This window comes from Ailuropoda melanoleuca, chromosome 10, assembly GCF_002007445.2.
Source record: "Ailuropoda melanoleuca isolate Jingjing chromosome 10, ASM200744v2, whole genome shotgun sequence".
NCBI classification, from domain to species: Eukaryota; Metazoa; Chordata; class Mammalia; order Carnivora; family Ursidae; genus Ailuropoda; species Ailuropoda melanoleuca.
In genome coordinates, this window is record NC_048227.1 from 65236360 (window position 1) to 65259903 (window position 23544).

Genomic DNA, 23544 nt, shown 5'->3' on the forward strand with positions numbered 1-23544 from the left:
AAAACAAATGATCACTCACATTTTCCTGCATACTTTGGGTAAGACTTGCATTTGCGGACATCAACAAGAGAGCACATTCTTTGAGAAAATCACTGGAAGCCAGTATTCAGGAGCAACATGATGGATGATGGAACGTAACGAGCAATGAGATGACCAACATTACCTTAATGGCATTAGAATACTGAGAAGCAAGAACTACATTGTTTCAGTAGAAGTTACAAAGAGTCATGGCATTGGGAGTAGTAACAGCACTGCTACTGTCCCCCCACCCCCACTGTGGGAGAGAGGCAGACAGGAACAGTGCATCTGATGGTAAACAACATGAAGAGACGGTGCATGGACACTACAGAGACTTCATGCTCACTGATCAAACAATCAACAAATGCACGTGTCTCTACTATTTTAAATCTTTATCAGTAAGTCACTGTATCTTACTTGGCCATGAGTTTTTAAAATACATCTTTTAATAACATTGCTTTTACAGACAGGCACCCCACAAAACATGTTTGCCCAGGAAACTACACACCCTTAGGGGCACCCTGACTCAACCCTTCACTCTATTTTCTCACAAGAAGCCCAAAAATGATTTGACTTCAATGCTGTTTAACTCTCAAGTTCATTTTCCTTCTACATTTTAAGTAATTTATACTGCATTTCACTAACCCTAGCTTCTATATTTCTGCTCCTTCATTTTTTCTCCTCCTTCTCCACCCAGTCTCTTTCAAATCCAAAGCAAAGGGGTGTGTGTGTGTGTGTGTGTGTGTGTGTGAGAGAGAGAGAGAGAGAGAGAGAGAAAGAGGGAGAGAGAGAGAGAGAAAGGGGGAGAATAATACTAATAAAAAATTCTAGGCAATTTTAACATGCCAAAAAAAATAAAATTAGGTAAAGAGGACAGGGCATACTGAGAAGAGTAGTTGTAATTTTAAGCAGGGTAATCAGGGCAGCCTCATCAAGAAAGTCACATTTGAGGAAAGACTTGAAGGAGGTGAAGGAGTGAGCCATGTAGGTACGGGAGGAAGAGCATGCCAAGCCGAGGGAAAGGAAGTGCAAAGACTGCAGGAAGAGAACCCGCATTGCATGTTGGAGGAACTGTAAGGAGGCTAGTGTGGCAGGAGAGGTAGGAGATAAGGTCAGAGGTAACAAGATGTGCAGGTGAGGGTTGGGGAGCCAGATAGGCCTTCCATTTGAGGGGGGCAGTCAGTTACGAGGACAGTGACAAACTGATCTATAGTGACTGCTATGTAGGGTCAGAGCAGATTGTAAATGAGGGGGGAAGCGGGGAGGTCAGTTAGGCTAGACGTGATACTGAGATCACTACCCTTCAAGGGAACTCTTCAGAGTATACAGAATTAGAATTTCATATGGCTATTTGTATTTGGGACACCTGACTGAACTAAGAGAATTAAGACTAACCTTTAAATAGGGAATCTGAAATTCTGTGCGAGAGTAGTGAGATTGCCTAGAGAATTCATGGGCACAGACAAGTAAAAATAAACACCAAAACAATTTTTAAAGACGGATAATATTAGGAAATAGCAACTGGGAGTTTGCATTACTTGCAAAGAAACTTAGATGAATACAAGTAAGACAAGTATCTTAGGGACGTTATTCTTTAGTAATGAAGATGAATGGAGAACAGCAACAGAGAGAAGTGCTTCAGAAGATATTATATATTCAAAATTATGAATAACACTAATATCCTATTTTTGATTTTTGCAATGTGCTTTTATATACATTATTTCATGTTCTCTGAAGGATCTTATAAGCTTATGTAGCTTATAAATAGCTAAGGCTGGGCTTCCCTACCTCATTTGCCTATATCTGCAGAGCCTGAAACACTCCTGTCCTCTAACATCTTTATAAATTAAAAACAAAACACTAAAAGAAAGCCAATTTGCCTCATAACAATTCCTCCCTTTCAGGGAGTAAAGGGCCTTCCTGTGTCTGTAAAGTGTCTCTGTCATTGTCAAAATGAAATTAGAGATCAACCAAAAAATCCTTAACGTCCATGTAGGTGTGATAAAAATTTGGGGGGTGGTGTTCTCTTGATTACTTTACCACTGAACTCTCTTAGGGAGTTATCTGCAGTATTAAGAAACAGAACAAAACCACCACGTGAGCATTCTGAAATATGAAGGCTTTACAGTGAATATATGTAACAGGCTTGAAAAGGATATTTTACCAAAAATTCTGTTAATAGTAAACAAATAAAGGAGCACTTCATTTACTAAATTAAAGCTTGCGACCAACATTAACCTTTTTCTAAATATAAACCTTAAATTGGTTGTTTTCCTGCAGCTCATCTATTTTGATAGGTTGTTTTTATTATCAGTTAGGAAAAGTTTTAAAATTTTACCTTTTTCTTTGATCCGTTATTTAAGGGAATTATCAACGTCTGTGCCAAACTCATCCTGTCTTCATTACTTGTCATTTTGGTTACTAGAACTTCATCTTTCCTATTGTTCTAGCCAAAAACAATTTTGACTTCTCTTTCTTACAACCCACATCAAATCCTGATCCTACAGGATCTGCAAATTCCTTCTCATCTCCCAGTTCACTGTGCCTCGCCACACTGGCTTCCAAAATACCAAGTGGGCTCTCACCTTAGGACCTTTGCACTGACTGCTCTTCTGTAAAGCTCTTTCCCCCAACAAATCATTGCTTTCTGTGAACTGAGGATATCTGGAAAAATAAGCACCTTATATTTGCAAAGTTACTTCATCTAATTTATTTGATTCTCACCGCCATCAGTAGAGTTCCCAATTTTTCCCTCAAAGTTTAAAAGAATGTTTCAAACCAACCCTTAAGAGACAGAATCAGTATCAAAGTGTACTTGAATACGTTTGTTTTAACATATTCCTCTGCTGTAAGTAATATTTCCCAATAGAAGATCAAGATGTTTTCTGGTCCATAGAACATCATCATTTTAGCAAGAGAAAACTTCCGAGACTTTATCATCGGGGAATTTATTTAAACAGTGTTACTTTTAAGTAAAAAGTGTTACCCACTACACAAGTGAAATCAGCTTTAATACAGAAAACGAAGGAAAATACAAAAGAATGTGAAAAATCGTTTAATGCGTTGGGAATATTTTCTTACATTTCTCCATGTTCCTTTTCGACTTAACACATCCACGTTCCTTTATTATAAACATAAAATATACATAGTTCGTTAATTGTTTTCTCATAAAAGTACCATGCTCATTTAACCACTTTCTTAGCTTGTGCCATTACGGTTCTCTGAAAATTTTAACTGCTGCGATGGACTTGGAGACAACAGATGGGTATATCTTAAGTACTACCTCCTCAATTTTATTCTCCCAAATCAAAAATTCTGAACATTTTCCGGACTGATACTTAACTTTTACATTGCTTATCAAAACTGTTAACTGAAATCTACACCCCCTTTATCAGTTCACAGAAACAAATCACACACTTAGAACTTTGTCCAGCCGCGTTCACTTTACAAAATCAATAGGGAAGCCCAGGGATCTAGAACCCAGGTGTTGAACCCAGATCTCCGGACTTCCAGTCATTTCTTCCCGGACTCACCCTAACTGGCTATTCAGCAGCTAGGCCGACNCCCCCCCCCCCCCCCCCCCCCCGACGCACCAGCAGAGCTTCTGCTTCTCTGCCCACTGGTGTCTACCCTGGTCGGTCTCTCGCCCAACTCCCCTGGGATGCCAAGGAACTGGGACACTCGACAAGCGCAGAAATCACCTGGCCCCGCCGTTAGCGGACAGAAGCGGCCCATCAGTCAGCCCCGCGGGGGCTGCAGGGTCGCAAACCGGAAACCGGAAGCGACGAAGTTCGCGGACACGCGGCGCGTCCGCCCGGAGGCACCTCGTCCCGCCCGGAGGCACCTCGTCCCACCCGCAGCGACACCGTCCCGCCTCGGTACGCTCGGCCAGCTTTCAGTCTAGACCCATCGAGCGAGGATGTCGAGCTGAGTGGCTTCTCAGGCTCAGGTCCTGAAAAGCCCAGAGACCGGCCCCAGGTGTCCGTAGCGAATGCCAGACCGGCTGCCTTCACCCTCTCAGCAAATCCCAAGAGGCGGTGGGACCGGCAGCTACTTAGCGCTCCGCTGGCCAGGCCTAACGAGTCGAACGCGGAACTAGAGAGCAGGCGTAGGCCCGTGCGGGGCTGTTGCTCAGCAGGCCCGGCCTGGCTTTGGGCCCCGGGCCTCCCAGCCGGGGACTCTGCGCCTGCGCTCGCGCCCGGCCGGCCCCTGCCCGCTCTCCCGGAGCGGCCGCGGTCCCAGCTGCAGCGAGCCGCCTGGGTGGCTGGACGGTCCATGGGCGGCAGTGAGGGCCACGATGACAGATTACGGCGAGGAGCAGCGCAACGAGCTGGAGGCTCTGGAGTCCATCTACCCCGACTCCTTCACAGGTGACTTCCGCGGCTGCGGGCCCGGAGCGGCCCGGGGGTGGAGTGGGATGGGCCGGAGCCCTCGGACTCCCGGGCGAGGATGGAGAAGGGGACAGCGAGGCCGCGTGGCCACCTCGCCCGCTACTCCCTCTTCACCTTCTCCCGACGTGTTCAGGCGCATAGGAGTAACTTACCACAGCTTTTCCGGTTCTCCGCTTATTCCCTGAAATCTGAAAGTCCGGGAGAGGCTGGCGAGGTCCCTGGAGAGTGTCAGGCCTGGAATTGAGTTGGGTGCACTTGGTTTCTGTGAAACTTACAGCGACCCGAGGTTTAATGAGAAAACTCGAAAACAGATATTCCAAGTGGGAGTAGTTTTTCTAGAGCTGCAGAGGTGTCGATTTTCACCTTTACTCGGGTCGAAGCTGTTTTTCATACGTTGGTGTTTTAAAGTTTATGGGATTCAGAGTGCTGTTCTCAGAGTTACCCAGAATCAGTTTTGAGAGTCCCTGGGATTTGTCGTTTTTCTTTTTCTTTATATTCTGCGAATGCCCAGTGAATGATGTGGCACAAATTTCAGTTCCACTGCAGATTCATCTGTTGTTAGGGAGGGATATTAGACATTATCTGGCTTGGACGGGTCTTGCTCCAAGCAAGGTAATGGAGGCGCAGGAAAGGTAACTGGCTTGCTTTGGGTCTGGCCAGCAAGTTAGCGGAGGAACTGGTTCTGAGAGTTAGGTCTGGACTCCCTTTCTGTTCCTTCACTTTGCAGACATGTGGAACTTGGGATCTAGCTCCAGCTGGGATGAAGGGGAGCAGAAGATTACTTGATAGGTTGGGCTAATGTAAAATATTATTGAGAAGCTCATTCGGTATGTCTTAAAAGGAGAGAATTTTTCTGTATTAAGCTATGCTTCAGATGATTTTGAAAGTGCCTCAAGATAACCCTATCAATATGGCTTTTCTGGAATTACACTCAGTGTTTGAGAAGTGATCAAATAAAGCCAATATGAGTGAGTGGAACCTACCTAGGTTTGTGGGATTTACAGCCCTTATCCCTTCCTTTGTTGTCCATCACTGATTGTCAGAATTCAGAATGTAAGGTACGTTCAACTCCAGTCCCTCTCCTTATCATCGTTGTTTAGCTTAGTTTTCTGAGCTCCACCTTTTGACCACTGCTTGCAATGGTAGCAAATTTTGTTCTGCTTTGCCAACAGGCAGATGTCTCTCAGCTACCCCTGTATAGCTCCAGTCCTGTTCATGTTCTCTCTCACCAGCAGTACAGCTATGCTGTGAGGATGTTAAGGGGATGAGTGAAGAGGGGTTTGAGAGTGTCATTAACTGGGTGAGTGTGTATGGAGTCTGGCTCCCTTCTCTAACCTTGCTTATATGTCAATGTCTAAATAAAAGAGAAATATAGGGTCAGTTGTTGGATATATTCTTAATCATGAGGTTTGGTCATTTCTAGTACATTGGAAATGTAATTGGCACTGTGTAGGTAGAGTTAGAAAGCATACGGTGTGCTAGTCTTTTCTGTGGACATAAGGTATCCGTCATTAAATACCGTGCATATAAGCATTTTAAAAAGTGATACATTTTTTTTAAAGATTTTATTTATTCGACAGAGATAGAGACAGCCAGTTAGAGAGGGAACACAAGCAGGGGGAGTGGGAGAGGAAGAAGCAGGCTCACAGCGGAGGAGCCTGATGTGGGGCTCAATTCCATAATGCCGGGATCACGCCCTGAGCCGAAGGCAGACGCTTAACCGCTGTGCCACCCAGGCGCCCCAAAGTGATACATTTTTAATCCTAAACCAGTCTTATGGTTCTTTCAAATCGTACTAAGCTCCGATATAGTTCAGTATGTGAAATTCTTGTCAAATGCAAAAGTGCTTGAGGATTCTGAGCCAGGGTAATAAAAGACAATTTGTGAATCTTTGATGCATTCCAGTATTCTGCAGTATCAGCTGAGCCCATCCGTCTCTAATTCCTACCAGCATTCCTATAAACTTTGCAATAAATAAATTAAAATAAGATGTCTTTAGAAACTTTAGTTCTTTAGGAACTTTGCCTTACTCATGATCGTGTTGTTTATGAAGCCTCTCGGAAAAAGCAGAGGAATTTGGAATAAAACCCTTCCGTGTTTGATCCTTTGAAATCATGAGGATTTGCAGGGTTTACTGTTTTACAGCCTTCTTTTGTGTTGATGATTTCATACTTTCCTATTTTCATACCAGCTTTAAGAAGAGAGCTTGCTTGTGTCAGTTTGCCAAGGAACACTAATTGGCAGTTTTCTAATTTCATTTTGAATCACATTTAATATTAGTTTTGGTAAATGCTCAATGCTCTTGATGAATGAAGTAGATATACTTAAAAAAAAAAAAGAGAGATAGCTTGGTGCTTGACAGAGAAGCCTTTGTTAAGCACATCATGACCCCCTTGTGGATGCTTTAAGAGGCACAATCCAGCTAGCCCATAGTTCTAGCCACATAGACCTATCCTAACCTCAGAATTGATTGCTTGACTATCTGCAAAGAACTTTTGGTCCACTGTTGAATTTGCTATGAATTATAACAAATCATAATACAGTTTCTTCTTTTTGCCTGTTCTGTAGCTTGATTGCACATTGATCCAATCCTCCTAACAACTAGTCTTCCAAAATATAAATGGACTCTCCTTTTTATTTATTTATTTATTTATTTATTTATTTATTTATTTATTTTATTTTTAAAGATCTTATTTATTTATTCGACAGAGATAGAGATAGCCAGCGAGAGAGGGAACACAAGCAGGGGGAGTGGGAGAGGAAGAATCAGGCTCATAGCGGAGGAGCCTGATGTGGGGCTCGATTCCATAACGCCGGGATCACGCCCTGAGCCGAAGGCAGACGCTTAACCGCTGTGCCACCCAGGCGCCCCTAAATGGACTCTCCTGATGCCACATTCTTCCTCAGTAGTGCTTCACTTGACAAGGCCTTGCTAAGGTAGTAGAATTTGGTTATTTCCATTTCTGTATCAAAATCTCTGACTATGGGGAGCTTTGTGGAAACAAATTGGTTGTCTTCGGGCTAACCAAAAGTCAGGTTCCCTTAATTCTGTTTGGTCTTACAAAGAGGGGTACGTAATTCTGTTTTTGCTTGTGTCAGCACCTCTGAGCAGCATCCATGAGCATGGAACAGTTATAATTGCATCTTAGAGATGGGGCAGAAGTCATCTTTTAAAAGTAGTTTTTGTAAGACACTCCCTATGAACTGTAGGGACTTATTTTAATATGGGTTGTCTGGTTCTTTGTGAAAACCTTGATGTCATTCATGTGTCCCTTTAGTGTACCTTTTAGCTATTACTTCATTATGTCTGTCCTTAATTCTGTCCAGTTTGCCATCATCTGCCCCTCTATTACCTCATAGTTCTCTTGCTCATCCACTGGTTCCTTCCACTATGCCCCACAGCCTTATTCTTCTTCTCAAAAATATTTTGATCTACTTAGAGTGGTGGAAATCTGGCATCTTCAGTGAAGGCTAATTTTATCCCAACTCACAGTAATGCATTGGAATGGAATTATTCCTTTATCGGAGTGCTGATGAATCATTCATCTTTGCAAGTCCAATTAAATAACTTTCCCATCCCCTATGTTAGTCTCCTCCAAGTTTTGGAATATTCTTTCTTTTTTTCTTTTCTCTTCTTTTCCTTTCCTTCTCCTTTCCTTTCTCCTTTCCTTTCCTCTTCCTTCCCCTTCCCCCTTTCTTTTCCCCCTTCCCCTTTCCCCTTCCCTCTTCCCTTTCCCCTTCCCTTCCCCCTACCCTTCCCCTCCCCCTTCCCCCTTCTCTTTCCCTTCCCCCTTCCCCTTCCCCCCTTCCTCTTTCCCTTTCCTTTCTTTCGTTTCCTTGGATTAGGTTTGGCTGTGACAGAAAACCCCAAAAGCAATGGTTTTAAAAAGGTAAAAGTTTAGGAGCACCTGGGTGGCTCAGTTGATAAAGCGTCTGACTCTTGATTTCGGCTCAGGTCATGATCTCAGGGTCGGGGGATCTAGCCCTACGTTGGGCTCCACACTTAGCTCTGAGTCTGCTTGAAATTCTTTCTCCCTCTGCCCTCCCTTCTCCCCATCCCCCACTCATACTCTCTCTAAATAAATCAGATAAAAAAAGGTAAAAGTTTATTGCTTTTGCACATTAAAAGATAGTTGTGTAGCTCTAGTCCAATAATCCCTCAGGTACCCAGGGTGCTTCTTAGTTCCTTGTCATTCCTAAGATGTAGTCTCTACCTCATGGTAAAGATGGCAGCATTCCTTTCCAGGCAGTAGGGTAGATAAAGGAATGGGGGCGGGGGAAAGAAGCCAAAGATAGCAGTTTCTTAAGTAAATTTCCTGGAAACTGTCAAAGGACTTATTTGCTTCTGTCTCATTAGCTGGAACTTAGTCATTTGGTGAGACCTAACTGGAAGGGAGGCTGGGAAATGTAGTCTTTATTCTGGTGGTTAATATGCTCAGTTAAAAGCGGTGTAACTAGAAGATGGGGTGAGTAGATAGTAGGGGATATAAGTAGTGTTCTCCAGTATCCTTTTTTTGTTGTTGTTGTTCCTGGCTCACATTTTTTTCTCTATAATGGCAGCTTAGTTCAGTGGATATAAGCTCTATGTCTTTGGCCAACTCATACAACCTCTTCAAGCTTCAGTTTCCATATGTGTTTAATGAGGAGTAATACAAAGTATGTAAATACTTTGTAACTGTTAAATAGAAGATATTCTTTACTAGAAATTTATCATCTTAGTTGCTGATTCGTCTAATAATATGGCTTCATAACTCCTTGTCTCTATCAATGAACAGTTTTGATTTCCATTTCCTTCAACTGCATGAAGGCATAGCCACACCTTGTAAATGCTATCTTTAGAATTTTGCTCTCTGAAAGTCCTCTTTCTGTCTGTAAACTTTGTAGCCCCACAGTTCTTCATTCCACTTCTTTTGCTGAACATGCCTCTCATCATGATTTCTCGTGGATTAAGAGTTTATCAACTTCTTTCTTGTCTGTCTTGCCTCCCTATTCTGTATGTTTCCCAAGGTCAGACAATTCAGTGATGTTCTTGCTGGCATCCCAAGTCCTCATTTACCAAATATTTATTATATACATTGATAGAATCTCACTCTATTGGGAAAAGACATCAGATAAGTAATTTACAACATGGTATGACGATTCTTTCATGGGGGAATGTATAGGGTGCAGCCAGAGCACAGGAAAAGGGGAGGGTCTTGGCTGTTTAGGAGCACTGAGGGATGATGAGGAGCTAACAAGTGAATGAGACTGGGGGAAGGGACCCAGCATGTGCAGAAGCAGGACTGTCTCAAAGCAAAAATGTGTTTAAAGGAAAAGTGGCTTGATATGTCTAGAACATAAAGTGGATACTGAGAGTCATGAAAAATGAGGCCTGACAAGTGAGCAGGGGCCATGAGATCTGGTCTTGCAGGTCAGTGGTTCATCGCCCGTTTCCCCCTGACAGAGCGATGCAGACCCATATAGTACACTTTGTACACAGTGCCGTACCAGACCTGGATCTCGATAGTTGGGATGGCTTCACAAATAAAATAGGCTTCTCTTGAGTTTGTTTTGACCTCTCATGGCTGCTGCTTTTCTTTTTCTCTCTGGCACTTTTTCCTCCTCGTACTTTTGTTTCCCAAATTTAGGATTCCTTACAAAGCCGGTGTTGGCCCTATTTCTCTATTTTTTCCCCTGGTGATCTCATTTAGTCTAATAGCTTTAGCTCCATTTACACATTTCTGATTGCATATTGCATACATAGTATCTCCAACTGAAAGTTCCTTGTGTCATTTAAATGTATCATCTCTGATTTTTCTTTTGTATTTTTTGTTTTTGTTAGTGGCGCTACCATCCTCTCCCTGCAAATTTGGAATGTAGAGTCGTCCCTGTTCCTTGCTATTCCCATGGCTGCTAACCTAGTTCAGAACCTCATTAACCTTGCTGGGATGATTTTAATAGCTGTCTAGTTTCATCCTGCGTCTAGTCTTGTTTCTTTCCTTCCAAATTTATGCTCTGTTGCTAGACCTACCTTTCTATGTTAAGAAATAAAATTCTGCCCATACTGCTGTTGCTAAAAAAACTATCATTGTCTGCAGCTGAACTTTCAGCAGTATTTTTTCAACTAGTTTTCTTCACCCACATATACATCCACCAAATGGAATAATTTCTTCTTCCCTCTATAATCCTTCAACTTTTCCATGATTATGCCCTTGCTGCCATGTTTCTGTTGCCTACATTTCTTTTCTCCATCTTTATTTACCAGTAGCTCAAATGACTTTGCTGGAATTTCTCAGCTGGAAAAAAACATTGTCTTTTTACATGAAACTCAATATAGTTTATTCAGTTCTTACAGTCACTAGCTGAATAACCTTGGGCAAATTATTTAAGAACTCTTTTATCTCAGTTCCCACATCTATGAAATTGGGATATTTAATTGTTTCTAAGACATTTCTATGTTTTAGCACCTCTGAAATAGGAATTTGTCTTATAATCAATTACATATGAAGTTTAATTGGCAGATTTTTTTTTTCTTTCTTAGTATATAAAGTAGAGTGCATCTCATACTTGATAGTGTCTTAAATTTGGTTTAATATGGTAACGGTATAAAATCATGGTCTTGGTGTAAGAATTAAAGGATCTTTGTATAAATGCATAGTACAACACAGGCCCAAAGTAGCGCTCAATAAATGTTTGCTGTTGTTATTAGGTGTAGGCGACCCTTAAATTATGGCCTCATGGAGTCCTAAAAGTGGTAATCAGTTGAAATGTCATTGAGTTGAACCCTTATTTCTGTAGTTGCTAGTTTACATTTTATGACATGTAAATGCTAAAGCTGGTCATGAAAAGAAGTAGAAATGAAATGCATCAAATATATTTTATACACATTTGTCAGAAAAAGGGTCAATCATATTTTAAAAGCTTTATTATAATTACCTTTCAGGGACTTTTTTCCTAGCATGGGCTGTACTATCTGACGCCTATTAAAATATGAGTCCAGTGAGTCTTATCTTCTTGACAAATACTTTCATAGTAATCATCGATGTTCATCATGCTTCAAGTACTTTTAAACTTCAATTAAAATGAAGGTATATGTCTTGAAAATTTTATTGATAATGAATATTTATGAAGGCTTCAGAAGTTCTTGAGTAGGAAAAGCTGAGTATTTTCCTTGGTGACTTCTTCAGAGATCTCCTTGCCCTTTCATTTCAGAAAGAGGTTGCTGAGCTGCTGCCAACCTGAACAGGGGCCAGTGCTTCCCAGGGCTGGAGTGAGGCACAGGCTTTTCTCAGGGGCTCAGCAGCAATCACAGGTGGCCTGCATTTTTCTTGTTTACTCTTCTAATGGTTCTGAATATAAGTTTAATTTGTTTTTGTTTTTCTACTTTCATTCCATTGTTTTAGCTCTGCCATTTAGCCGGAATTTATTGAATTTCTAGATGCTGCCAGGCACTGGTCTAGGAGCTCTCATAATTTTTATAGTATTCTAGTGGGGGAAGAGATATAAACATATATACTAACAGATATGGTATTTTTATATTTATATAAATGTTGGTTTTTATATTTATATAAATGTTGATAGATTTATATAAATGTTGATTTCATGTCTTACTTGCTTAACAAATTGTAAGTGATTTGATGTTTGGATTTATGGCTAATTTAAAAATTCCATGAAATATGGTAGAGACTCAATAATTGGTGAAAGAGTAAAGTTTGGTTCTAGGAATAGTTAGAAGATACAAACTCTCACAAATTAATATTTACTGTTTGTCGTGGAGATTCTGAAGTATACCTTAGAATATATAAGTTTAAAAATTAGTGATAATACTGAGTATCAGTGGATAGTTTCTGATGAAACATCAAACCTTTTTTGTTATTCTGTTTGGGAATTTTTTAGAATATAATTTTCCGTGTATAGATGGAAATTTTGAATTAAAAGGTAAATTACTTAATTATTTTAATTGATTTGATAAAACTCCCAAGAGTGTTTCTACTATAGGTATGTTTTTTTCCAAATTAAAGATAACCCTAGATTTAAATAGAGAACTGATGAGTGTTTTATCATTTGAATGTTTGGTTCAGTCTGTATTTGTGGAAATGGAAATACAGACTAGGGATCGGTTTCCAGGACTGGGTAGTGATAGTTTGCTAATAAGAAAAGCATTTGCCTTAGGAAACATCTTAATAACTTAATCTCTGTGTGTATTTTCTTGCAGTATTATCAGAAAATCCACCCAGTTTCACCATTACTGTGACATCTGAGGCTGGAGAAAATGATGAAAGTAAGTCAGTCCAATCAAAAAGACTTGTGGTTTTCCTAAGTTGCTCTCAGGAGTGTTACTCCTTCTGCAGCCATTTTGTTGGGCATTGAAGGTGTGGAGGTGCTCAGTAAGGTGCTGTTAGGAATCTAGCAGGAATGTTATGTGTCTCTAATTAGCATTTATTATGTAAACATCACTTACAGAGAAACAGAGAGGATGTCAATGAGATATATTCTGACACAATGAACTTAGTTTTAAAAAGTGAAAAAGAAACATTAACAATTATAGCAGACGGAGACTTTGAATGCATGACTATGTGGTATTCCATTGTGTAACTCTTATTTTTCCCTGATTGTTTTTGCTCTTTGGGCATTTAGATTGCTTGTTGGACATTTGCTGTTATTTATAAATTAAGCTGGATAAATGTCTGTCTTTATGATTTTTCTCTCTCTCTTTAGGATGGATATTGTACTGTTGTTTAAATATATTTATACATAAGACAAGATAAAAGCCCCTATTATACAACCATAGAACTAAGATAACTATACTGATGGAAATAAAACAGCTATAAAACCCATAATTTAAAATTAAATAGATTGATTTAAATGTGGCAGGTGTTGGGGGAGGATCTGAAGTTCATTTCCACCATTAGTCCAGTTCAGTTACTTTTAGAATTTGATAAAAATGTTACGTAAATTGGTGTTAACCCCAAGGATTTTTTTTTTTTTTTTAGCGTTAAGCTAGTCAACTAAAATTCTGCTATGAGTAGTCAGTTATGCAAATTTTAGTGGTTTATCACTTGATAACTCTAAATCTGTCTTGTACAACTGAAAATGAGATTAGCACAGAGAAATTAAAATCTGAATTAAAAAGAGGTTGGACACAATCATTTACTTATAATTTACGTATTTATATATATGATATGATATGTAGGTTTTATACATAGAATCTCAAATACAACCTGAGTATCCTTTTATACTTTGTTTGAAATGTAAATAAATGTACAGAAGATACTTTAAAATATCCTTTAAAAATACTTTTATGATACTTTAAATATCCCAAAATGGTAATGATGATCTTTTCCTGATGGTGGGATTATTACTGATTTTGTTTTCCCCTTAATGTATTTCTAAATTTTCTATAATGAATGTCTATTACATCAAATAGTAAAATCAATGATTGTATAAAAAAATTCTTGTTCTAGCAATAAAATTGGAAATGTGTTAATTAATCCATTCATCATTCGATGGACATTTGGGCTCTCTCCAGAGTTTCACTATTGTTGATAATGCTGCTATAAACATCGGGGTGCATGTACCCCTTCGAATCTGTATTTTTGTATCTTTTGGGTAAATACTGCCTAGTAGTACAATTGCTGGATCATAGGGTAGTTCTATTTCTTACTTTTTTTTTTTTTTTAAGATTTATTTATTTATTTTAGAGAGAGAGAAAAAGAGAGTGCATGTGTGTGTGCTGGGGAGAGGGGCAGAGAGAGAGGAGAAAGAATTCCAAGCAGGCTCCACACTGAGCACAGAGCCTGATGTAGGACTCTCTCCCATAATCCATGAGATCTTGACCTGAGCCCAAACCAAGAGGATGCTCAAACAACTGAGGCTTGTAGGCACCCCTATTTTTAACTTTCTGAGGAATCTCCAAACTCTTCTCCAGAATGGCTGTGCCAGTTTGTATTCCTGTCAGCAGTGCAAGTGTGTTCCCCTTTCTCTGCATCCTCACCAACATCTGTTGTTTCTTATGTTGTTAATTTTAGCCATCCTGGCAGGTGTGAGGTGGTATCTCATTGCGGTTTTGATGTGTAATTTCCCTGGTGATGAGTGATGTTAAGCATCTTTTCATGTGTCTGTTAGCCATCTGTATATTGTCTTTAGAAAAGTGTCTATTCATGTCTAATGCCCATTTTTTAACTGGATTATTTGTTTTTTGGGTGTTAAGTTTGGTAAGTTCTTTATATATTTTGGATACTAACCCTTTATCAGGTATGTCATTTGCAAATATCTTCTCCCATCCATAGGCTGCCTTTTAGTTTTGTTGATTGTTTCCTTCACTGTGCAGAAGCTTTTTGTATTGATGAAGTCCCAGTAGTTCATTTTTGCTTTTGTTTCCCTTGCCCCCGGCAGCGCGTCTAATAAGTTGCTAATAAGCTGAGGTCAAAGAGGTTGCTGCCTGTGTTTTCCTCTTGGATTTTGATGTTTCCTGTCTCACATTAGGTCTTTCATCCATTTTGCGTTTATTTTTGTGTTTGGTATAATAAGTGGTCCAGTTTCATTCTTCTGCATGTGGCTCTCCAGTTTTCCCAACACCATTTGTTGAAGAGATTCTTTTTTTCCATTGGATATTCTTTCCTGCTTTGTCAGATTAGTTAACCATATAGTTGTGGGTCCATTTCTGGGTTTTCTGTTCTGTTCCTTTGATCAGTGTGTCTGTTTTTGTGCCAGTGCCATACTGTCTTGATGACTGTAGCTTTGTAATACAGCTTGAAGTCCAGAATTGTGATGCCTCCAGTTTTGTTTTTCTTTTTCAAGATTGCTTTGGCTATTCGGGGTCTTTTGTGGTTCCATATAAATTTTAGGATTGTTAGGTCTATCTCTGTGAAAAATACTGGTTGTATTTTGATAGGGATTGTATTGAATGTGTAGATTGCTTTGGGTAGTAAAGATGTTTAAACACTGTTCTTCCAATCCGTGAATCTGGAATATTTTTCCATTTCTTTGTGCCCTTTGCAATTTCTTTTGTAAGTGTTCTATAGTTTTCAGAGTATAAATCTCATGCCTCTTTAGTTAGGTTTATTCCTTGGTATCTTATAATTTTTGGTGCATTGCAAATGGGATCGATTCCTTGATTTCTTTTTCTGCTGCTTCATTATTGGTGTATAGAAATGCAGCAGATTTCTGCACGTTGATTTTATATACTGCAACTTTGCTGAATTCATGTATTAGTTCTAGCAATTTTTTGGTGGAGTCTTTCAGATTTTCTACATAGAGTATCATGTTGTCTGCAAATAGTGAAAGTTTGACTTCTTCCTTGCCAATTCGGATTCCTTTTATTTCTTTTTCTTGTCTGATTGCTGAGGCTGAGACTTCCAGTACTGTGTTAAATAGTAATGGTGAGCATGGGCATCCTTGTCTTGTTCCTGACCGTAGGGGAAAGGCTCTTAGTTTTTCCCCATTGAGGGTGATACTAGCTGTGGGTCTTTTCGTATATGACCTTAATGATGTTGAGGTATGTTTCCTCTATCCCTACTTTGTTGAAGGTTTTTATCAAAAATGGATGCTGTATTTTGTCACTTTTTCTGCATCTATTGAGAGGATCATATGGTTCTTATCCTTTCTTTTATTAATGTGATTGATTGATTTACGAATATTGAACCACTCTTGTAGTCCAGGAGTAAATCCCACTTGATCATGGTGAATGATTCCTTTAATGTACTGTTGGATTTGATTTTCTAGTATTTTGTTGAGAATTTTTGCATCCATCTTCGTCAAAGGTACTGCCCTGTAATTCTCCTTTTTAGTGGGGTCTTTGTCTGGTTTTGGATCAAGGTAGTGCTGGCTTCATAGAATGAAGTTTGGAAGTTTTCCTTCCATTTCTATTTTTGGAACAGTTTGAGGAGAATAGGTATTAACTCTTCTTTAAATGTCTGGTAGAATTCCCCTGGTGAACTTTTATTTGTTGGGACATTTTTGGTTATTGATTTAATTTCTTTGCTGGTTATGGGTCTGTTCAAATTTTCTATTTTTTCCTCTTTCAGGTTTCGTAGTTTGTAGATGTCTAGGAATTTATTCATTTGCTTCTGGGTTGCCCAATTTGTTGGCATATAATTTTTTATAGTATTCTATTATAATTGTATTTCTGTGATGCGGGTTGTGGTCTCTCCTGTTTTATTCATGATTTTATCTATTTGGGTTAACAGTCTTATATCCATTGACTCATAAAATTCCTTATCGATATCATACACAAAAATTAAAATATATCAAACTGGCACATTTTAAGGTGTTTTTTTTTTCTTTTATGGGGAGGAATCTAGATTTGAGTTAAAATTATCAAAATCAGGGGGCGCCTGGGTAGCACAGTCGTTAAGTGTCTGCCTTTGGCTCAGGGCGTGATCCCGGCGTTCTGGGATCGAGCCCCACATCAGGCTCCTCCACTGGGAGCCTGCTTCTTCCTCTCCCACTCCCCCTGCTTGTGTTCCCTCTCTCACTGGCTGTCTCTCTGTCAAATAAATAAATAAAATCTTTTAAAAAAATTATCAAAATCAGGAGTTTTTAATAATTAAAATGTGAGTTTTTACAAAAAAGGCAAAGTCTAGACAAAGGATCATTGTGATTAATAAGTTTTATTTTTTATTTTATTTTTTGTGAATAGTAAGGTTTAACAACAGTCGTTTAGCACTGCTGCTTAGTTGCAAATTGCCTGGTGGAATCGAGAATTCACCAGGTTGGTCTATAGAGAGATACCTTGCATTGATTTGCCTGAAAGGATCTCATTCCTATACAAGTGTCAGATGTATGCATTGATACAGGCCAAAAGAGTGAGTGAGAGTGTATGAATGAGTCAGGTTAAAAGGTTATCAGACTACCTCTTAAACCCTATTTCAAAACGTGTCATCTAGCAACCCCTTAGCAGTGCCCTGCTGGCATTATGCATATAGAAATACAGACTCCAGGGCCAACACCAGATCTTTCTCACTGGGAACTGGCTCTGATACAGGCCTGAAAATAAGCCTAAGGTAGTATTTTTTCTGTTTGTTACATTCTGTGCCTTTTGTTCATCTTAAGGAGGGTTTTAAAAAGAGTGGCTTTTATCCATCCTCTTTCTCAGACATGCAATATAGTAAAATACTCATAAGTAATAAATGTGTTTCATGTGTTTGAGGTGATTTTTAGTCTTCCCATGGTTTGTTTTCACTTATCTTTGTGGTATGTGTTATTTATCTTAGTGATTATCTGTCTGGTCTTATAGTAACCTTGTTTTTCTTCGCAGGAAAATCTGTTGTGCTACTTTTCATTGACACATTGTAAATAATTACTGACTCAACAAAAATGTTTACCTCTGTATACTTTACATTTTAAGATATTCATATCAAACTCCTTTCTTATGATTTTAGCTGTCCAGACTACCCTCAAGTTTACATACAGTGAAAAATACCCAGATGAAGCCCCTCTTTATGAAATATTTTCCCAGGAAAATCTAGAAGATAATGATGTCTCAGACATTTTAAAACTATTAGCATTACAGGTAAGGAAATAAGTTTTGTTGTTGTTTTTTTTATTGGCCTTAAATAGTATACATTAATTTCAAGAGTTGGAAAATGCTAGTAAATATATATAAGCAGTACACTGAATAAGGAGAATTTGTGATATCTCTCTATATATAGATAGATAAGTAGATATTCACAAAGCATCTTTATTTTTGTTTCTCATTGTACATTTAGAATTTGAGTAAGAGAAGTTATCCCTATATCCCTGCTTGAAACTCAGTCAGCCTCATGACTTTTAGTTAATAAAATATCTGGTAAGTACTTTAAGTTTAAACACAGTTTTGATCTGGTTCTCAGAATGTCCAGCCTCATGTGCAGTTAAAAAGTCTGACTTTTAAAAAAATTAAAACTCCCAACCCCTCTGTCCTGTTTCAGGCTAGTTGCCTGCAATCTGTTAAGAAGACTGGTGATTGTTTTGTTTTTTCTTACCTTTCCATCTCCTGAAGCTTACAAGCAGCAACCAGAGTTTATGATCCCTCTGAGAGCAGGGGTTGTGAAGAAAAACATGGGTATTAGAAAATTCTTGGCTAGTTCTGTGGTAGGATAGGCTACCCATAGCCTGGGCTTAGCCAGAATTTAAAGCTCTGTCTTGCTTGGGTTGGGAGTTTTCATCAGTTCTTCAGAGTAGGGAGTAGAGAGGACAAGTAAAATCTTTACTATGTTTTAAACAGAAGTCCTAGTTTTGTTTGTTCTAAGAAGAATTGACACCTTAAATGTCACTGGTATATTTCAGGGACTATTGGTCCTCTAAATGCTGATATTTTAAAAATATCTGGAGCTATTAGAGAATGAAGAGTGAAAGAAGATAGATCAAACATGAATTTTATGCTTGTCTTGGGTCCTGTTCATTCTGCTACCCAGTATGAAATTATACTAATTCTAATATTTGACTTAAAATGCTTCATTTTAAAACATTGCAGAAAACCTGGGGCGATATGCTACATTCAGTCAGTCATTTATTAATGTAAGTTATTTGATCTGAGTGATTACTTTCTATGTGTTTTATATTTTATTTGTACTCAAGCTGCTTCCTTTCAGAAAAGTTTTGATTTCTTTCTCATACTTACCCGAGATCAGATATATTGAGGGAATATTTGTACTTTTTCTTCCGAAGTAGTATTGATTTTCAATATCAAAAAAATAAATTCATATTATAAAAAACTCAGAAAGTACAGAAACTAATGAAGAAGAAAATTAAAATTACTCTTAATCTCACCAACCAGGTATAAATGCCTATTAACATTTTGGTATGATATAGTTCCAGACTTTTTCTTATGTTTATATTCATAGTACTTCTCTTCTACCCCAAGTTAGGTCATTCTAAATATAATGTTTTATAACATCCTTTTTTTCACATAACGATATATGTGGGTATCTTTCCATCTTAGAAAACATGTATATGAATCATCATTTTTGATAACTGCATAGAATTTCACTGCATGTCTATATAATTACACATATCCTAATTATTTGTCATTTTTACCTGATTTAATATGTAAATCTTTGGATATGCTCTTTTTTTGGGGGGGGGCAGGGGCAGAGGGAGAGAGAGAATCCCAAGCAGGCTCCATACCCAGTGTGGAGCCCAATGCGGGGCCTGATCCCACAACCCTGAGATCACTCCTGAGCCAAATTCAAGAGTCAGACACCCAACCAACTGAACCATCGAGGTGTCCCTTTGGACATTCTTATATATCACTATTTGTAAACCCTTAGAGCAGAGTCTTCATTGAATCCCTAGTGCCCGGCATATAGTAGACACTCAGATATTTTTTTGAATAAATGAAGAAAAGTATATTATTGATAATTATACTAGCCCAGTGTTTTCTGTAAGTAAGATTACTGGGTTAAAGTTTATACATACTTAATTTCATACACGTTGCCAAATGGACCTTCAAAATGATTGTGCCACGTTATGATCTTACTGTAGCCATTGAGGTGTTTGCCCAGATCTGCTAACATTAGTTTTTTTTTTTTCATTTAGAAAGACAAAAAATGATAACATGAAAATAGTATATAACCATAATTTGAAACTCTTTAAAAAAGTAGTATTATGGAAATCTTTTGTGTGACTTCTTGTTGCCTAGTTTCATATGAATGATTCTTTTTTTTGCTTTTCTATTGGAATACTTAAGTTGTTAAAAAAAGAGATCCTACTGGGATTTGTTTTTGAAATGTATCAAGCGTTAAGTGAAGTGACCAAGACAGACACCATCCCTCCTTTGATAGATTTTATGTTCTTGGGAGGAATGTGGACTAGCAAATCGGAAATTGTTATTCTGTGTGGAAAAATGCTGTGAGTGGACATAGACTTGAGGCACTGGAGAAGCTTTCAAGGGGATGAGTTCGCCAGGCAATAAAGAGAAGAGTTTCAGGGCAGAGGAGCAAGCTTGTAAAGGGTCATGGGAACGAGAGGGGAGAAGAGATCAATATTTCCTTCCATGACTTCTAGTCATACTAAATTTCTTGAGCTTAGAATTTGAGGTTAGTGATCTTATATGACGAAACTAAAGAGGTTAATTCCCAAAGGATCTTCTGACTGTTTTAAAAGTCTGGTCTTGCTCCTTGTTGGTTTGGGAAGCTGTTGAAGAGTTTTAAGCAAGAGACTGACTAGATCAGTTGTGTGTGTGTATTGAGTGGCTAGAGAAGTTGATGTCAGGGGTGACAAGACCACAGGTTTTATGGAAACCAGTTAGGAGTTTCTTGTAATATTTGAAGTTGAAGATGATGGTGTCCTGGGTTAGGGTAATAATGTTGAGAGAGAACAGTAGGCAGATTGAAATGACATTTAAGAATAGATTAGACGCAGTGATAAAGCTTATGAGGGGATGTGAGTGTTCACGCTGGGTGGTTGGTGGTTTGGTTCTCTGAGTTGGGGAACATAGAAATAGGTTTTGTGGAGAAGATGATGATTTTAGTGTTGATGTGCCTGTGCGACATGCTATTGCTGTCCACGGGGCAGTTTTAGTATGGGTTTGGCACTCAGGAGAAAGGTTTGTTTAGTCAGATTTATAATGTTTAGCATGGAGACACCACAGAGAAGCCCCCAAAAAAGAATCACAGGAGTTAGCTTGAAGCCAGCTCTCTGTATTTACAGAGGGCCCAGGAGATGAAATACGTCCTCAAATGCCGCTGAGGCCAGCCCTGTCAAAGGAGTGGTTAGAAAGCCGTTCTGCTTCTAGAATGGAGATTCTGGCTTGTATATTTGGGACTTTTTTTGGTTTTTTTGGTCTGTTTCCTTCAAACTGTATCTTGTTTCTATGGATAAGCAAGATACCTTGTTTTACTTTAATCTGCTTTCAAATTACCAGCTTCCAAATAGCTTTTGAATTACAGTTGATCCTTGAACAACACAGAGGCTGAGGGACACTGACCTTCCACACAGTCAAAAATCTGTAACTTTTGACTACCCTAAAACTCCTACTAATTGGCAGGAATCTTTACCCATAACGTAAACAGTTGATCAATGCATATTTTGTATGGTATATGCACTATATACTGTATTTCTTAAAGCAAGCAGAGAAAATGTTATTAAAAAGTCGTAAGAAAGAGAAAATACATTTACAGTACTATTCTGTATTTATTGAAAAAAAATGGATATAAGTGGACCTGTGCAGTTCAAACCTATATTGTTCAAGGGTCAACTGTATATCCCTTTTATGAGTTGGAGAGCTTTTATATTTGATTTTAAGCCATTTCAAATTGACGGAAAAAAAGTAAGTAAAGATAAATCACAGAAGTACCTACATTCTGTATTATTGTATATTAGAAAATCACTTTGGCCTCAAAGTTCAGTTCATTGTCACAGCTCTAAAAATCTAAATCATGAAAATATGGTGGAAAACTGATGTTACTAGCTGCTGTAGGAAAAGCTTTTCTGAATTCTGGTTATTAAACCAAATTTAGTAAAATAGATACCAGTTTCAGGTTGGATGTAGCAAATTACATGTCTTTTTAAATTTAATACATAGTTATTCATATATATGTATGTATGTGCTCAATTCTTAAATGATCATTTATCCAGGTGTCTGAACTTATGGTGTAACTGAATTAGTAATCGTATTATAAATGTATGGAATTTAGTGATGATGATGAAACACTTTTTCATTGGTTAGTTTTTTTGTTTTTCTGAGAAGTATGTTCCTCACCACAACCTTTCTTTTGGTTCCATAGGCAGAAGAAAACCTCGGTATGGTGATGATCTTTACTTTAGTGACAGCTGTGCAAGAAAAATTAAATGAAATAGTAGATCAAATAAAAACTAGAAGAGAAGAAGAAAAGAAGCAAAAAGAAAAAGAGGCAGAAGAAGCTGAAAAGGTATATTGTAAAGCTGGGATTTCTTTCATTATTTTTTACATCTGTTTTGTGTCTCATTTATCTAACCACATGTCTTTTTTATTTTCTAAGCAATTATTTCACGGCACTCCTGTTACAATTGAGAATTTCTTAAGTTGGAAGGCCAAGTTTGATGCAGAACTCTTGGAAATTAAAAAGAAACGAATGAAAGAAGAAGAACAAGCAGGAAAAAATAAATTAAGTGGTATGACTCCCCTCCCCCTGCCCAGGCTGTTCTGTATTCTTGCACAGCAGCAGGATCGTTTGGACAGATTTCTATAAACAAATAACGTACTTGGGCATCTTGGACAAAAAGAGAAAGCATTCTGTCTACATGGTGACATTTCTCCATTCGTAGCTATCGCTAATTTTTATGGCTTATCTCTGATTTAGGTATCGCAGTGGCTAGAGCTTGAGATGCAGCCGCCATGACATTCAGAATCACAGGCGTTAGAAGTGGTAGCGTCAAGTGCATTGGTTTTTCTAGGACTCTAAAGCAGACTGGGTTTTCACTTGTTCCATTTTAATGCAGATACAGATCACCTGCATTTTAGCTACTTATGAATTGATGAATTTATTGAAATTTACAGAAAAATAGGTTTTCAGACTTGTTTTCTTGGATTATTGTACTTCTTAAAGGATTGTAGGGAAGATGGAGGAAAACTGTGGAAAGGTGGGAAACTAGAACAGATAGGAAAAATATGTTTGAACTAAACATATTTGTTTCTTTTAGGGAAACAGCTCTTTGAAACAGATCATAATCTTGACACATCTGATATCCAGTTTTTGGAAGATGGTAAGATAATACTAAGATTCCACGGGTACATAACGCACTGTTTTTAATAGTGTGTTAACCCACGAAAATCAGAGTGATAGTGTGAAATTTTCCTCCCAAAGCTATAAACAAATACATTTTGAAGAATAAATTGTAATGTTTGATTAATTTATCCACTAAACTATAGCTATATATTTTTAAAGTTTTCTGATAACTTAAACAACATCAAAGGTAGCAGTAAACCATAATTGTTTAAATTATGGTCACATTAGTCTCTAATAATTAGTCAACCAGGCCCCTGTAACCCAGGTGATCTGGTTCACTCAAATTTCTAGTATCAGAAATCTGTGGAAACTATTTCATGGTCATGGAACTTTATAAAGACCTCAAATCTGGAACTCTTCATGCCCCCTAACCAAAAATCTTATTTTTCATACTAGTCTTACTGTCTGGAACATCTACTTCCTTATGCTTTCCTTCTCCTTTTTATCCTTAGCTTTATCCTCTTTCA

At 38.4% G+C, this 23544-nt stretch overlaps 2 protein-coding genes across 3 annotated transcripts in view; one reads left to right on the forward strand and one right to left on the reverse strand.

The window, feature by feature from the left end:
• On the reverse strand, positions 1–4314 carry LOC105239693 (collagen alpha-2(I) chain-like). The gene is made up of 2 exons (XM_011230890.3): positions 3720–4314; positions 1–3139 (listed from the first exon to the last, which is right to left on the reverse strand). The coding sequence occupies exon 1, from the start codon at positions 4293–4295 to the stop codon at positions 3753–3755; it is 543 nt and encodes a 180-aa protein (XP_011229192.1). The 5' UTR covers positions 4296–4314; the 3' UTR covers positions 1–3139; positions 3720–3752.
• Positions 4250–23544, forward strand: part of RWDD1 (RWD domain containing 1) — a 24947-nt gene continuing 5652 nt past the window's right edge. Inside the window, exons 1-7 of one of the 2 annotated variants that reach the window (XM_034669029.1) lie at positions 4250–4388; positions 11601–11700; positions 12604–12669; positions 17771–17901; positions 22097–22240; positions 22331–22463; positions 22992–23054. In XM_034669029.1, the coding sequence (XP_034524920.1) occupies positions 22115–22240; positions 22331–22463; positions 22992–23054 (322 nt within the window). In that variant the 5' untranslated portion in view covers positions 4250–4388; positions 11601–11700; positions 12604–12669; positions 17771–17901; positions 22097–22114. The remainder of the gene's footprint in view (positions 4389–11600; positions 11701–12603; positions 12670–17770; positions 17902–22096; positions 22241–22330; positions 22464–22991; positions 23055–23544) is intronic. The other variant, XM_002924094.4, reaches the window with a different exon arrangement.

Coding starts and splice junctions, on each gene's coding strand:
- LOC105239693 (XM_011230890.3), bottom strand. CDS start 4,295: ATGGACCGTCCAGCCACCCAGGCGGCTCGCTGCAGCTGGGACCGCGGC.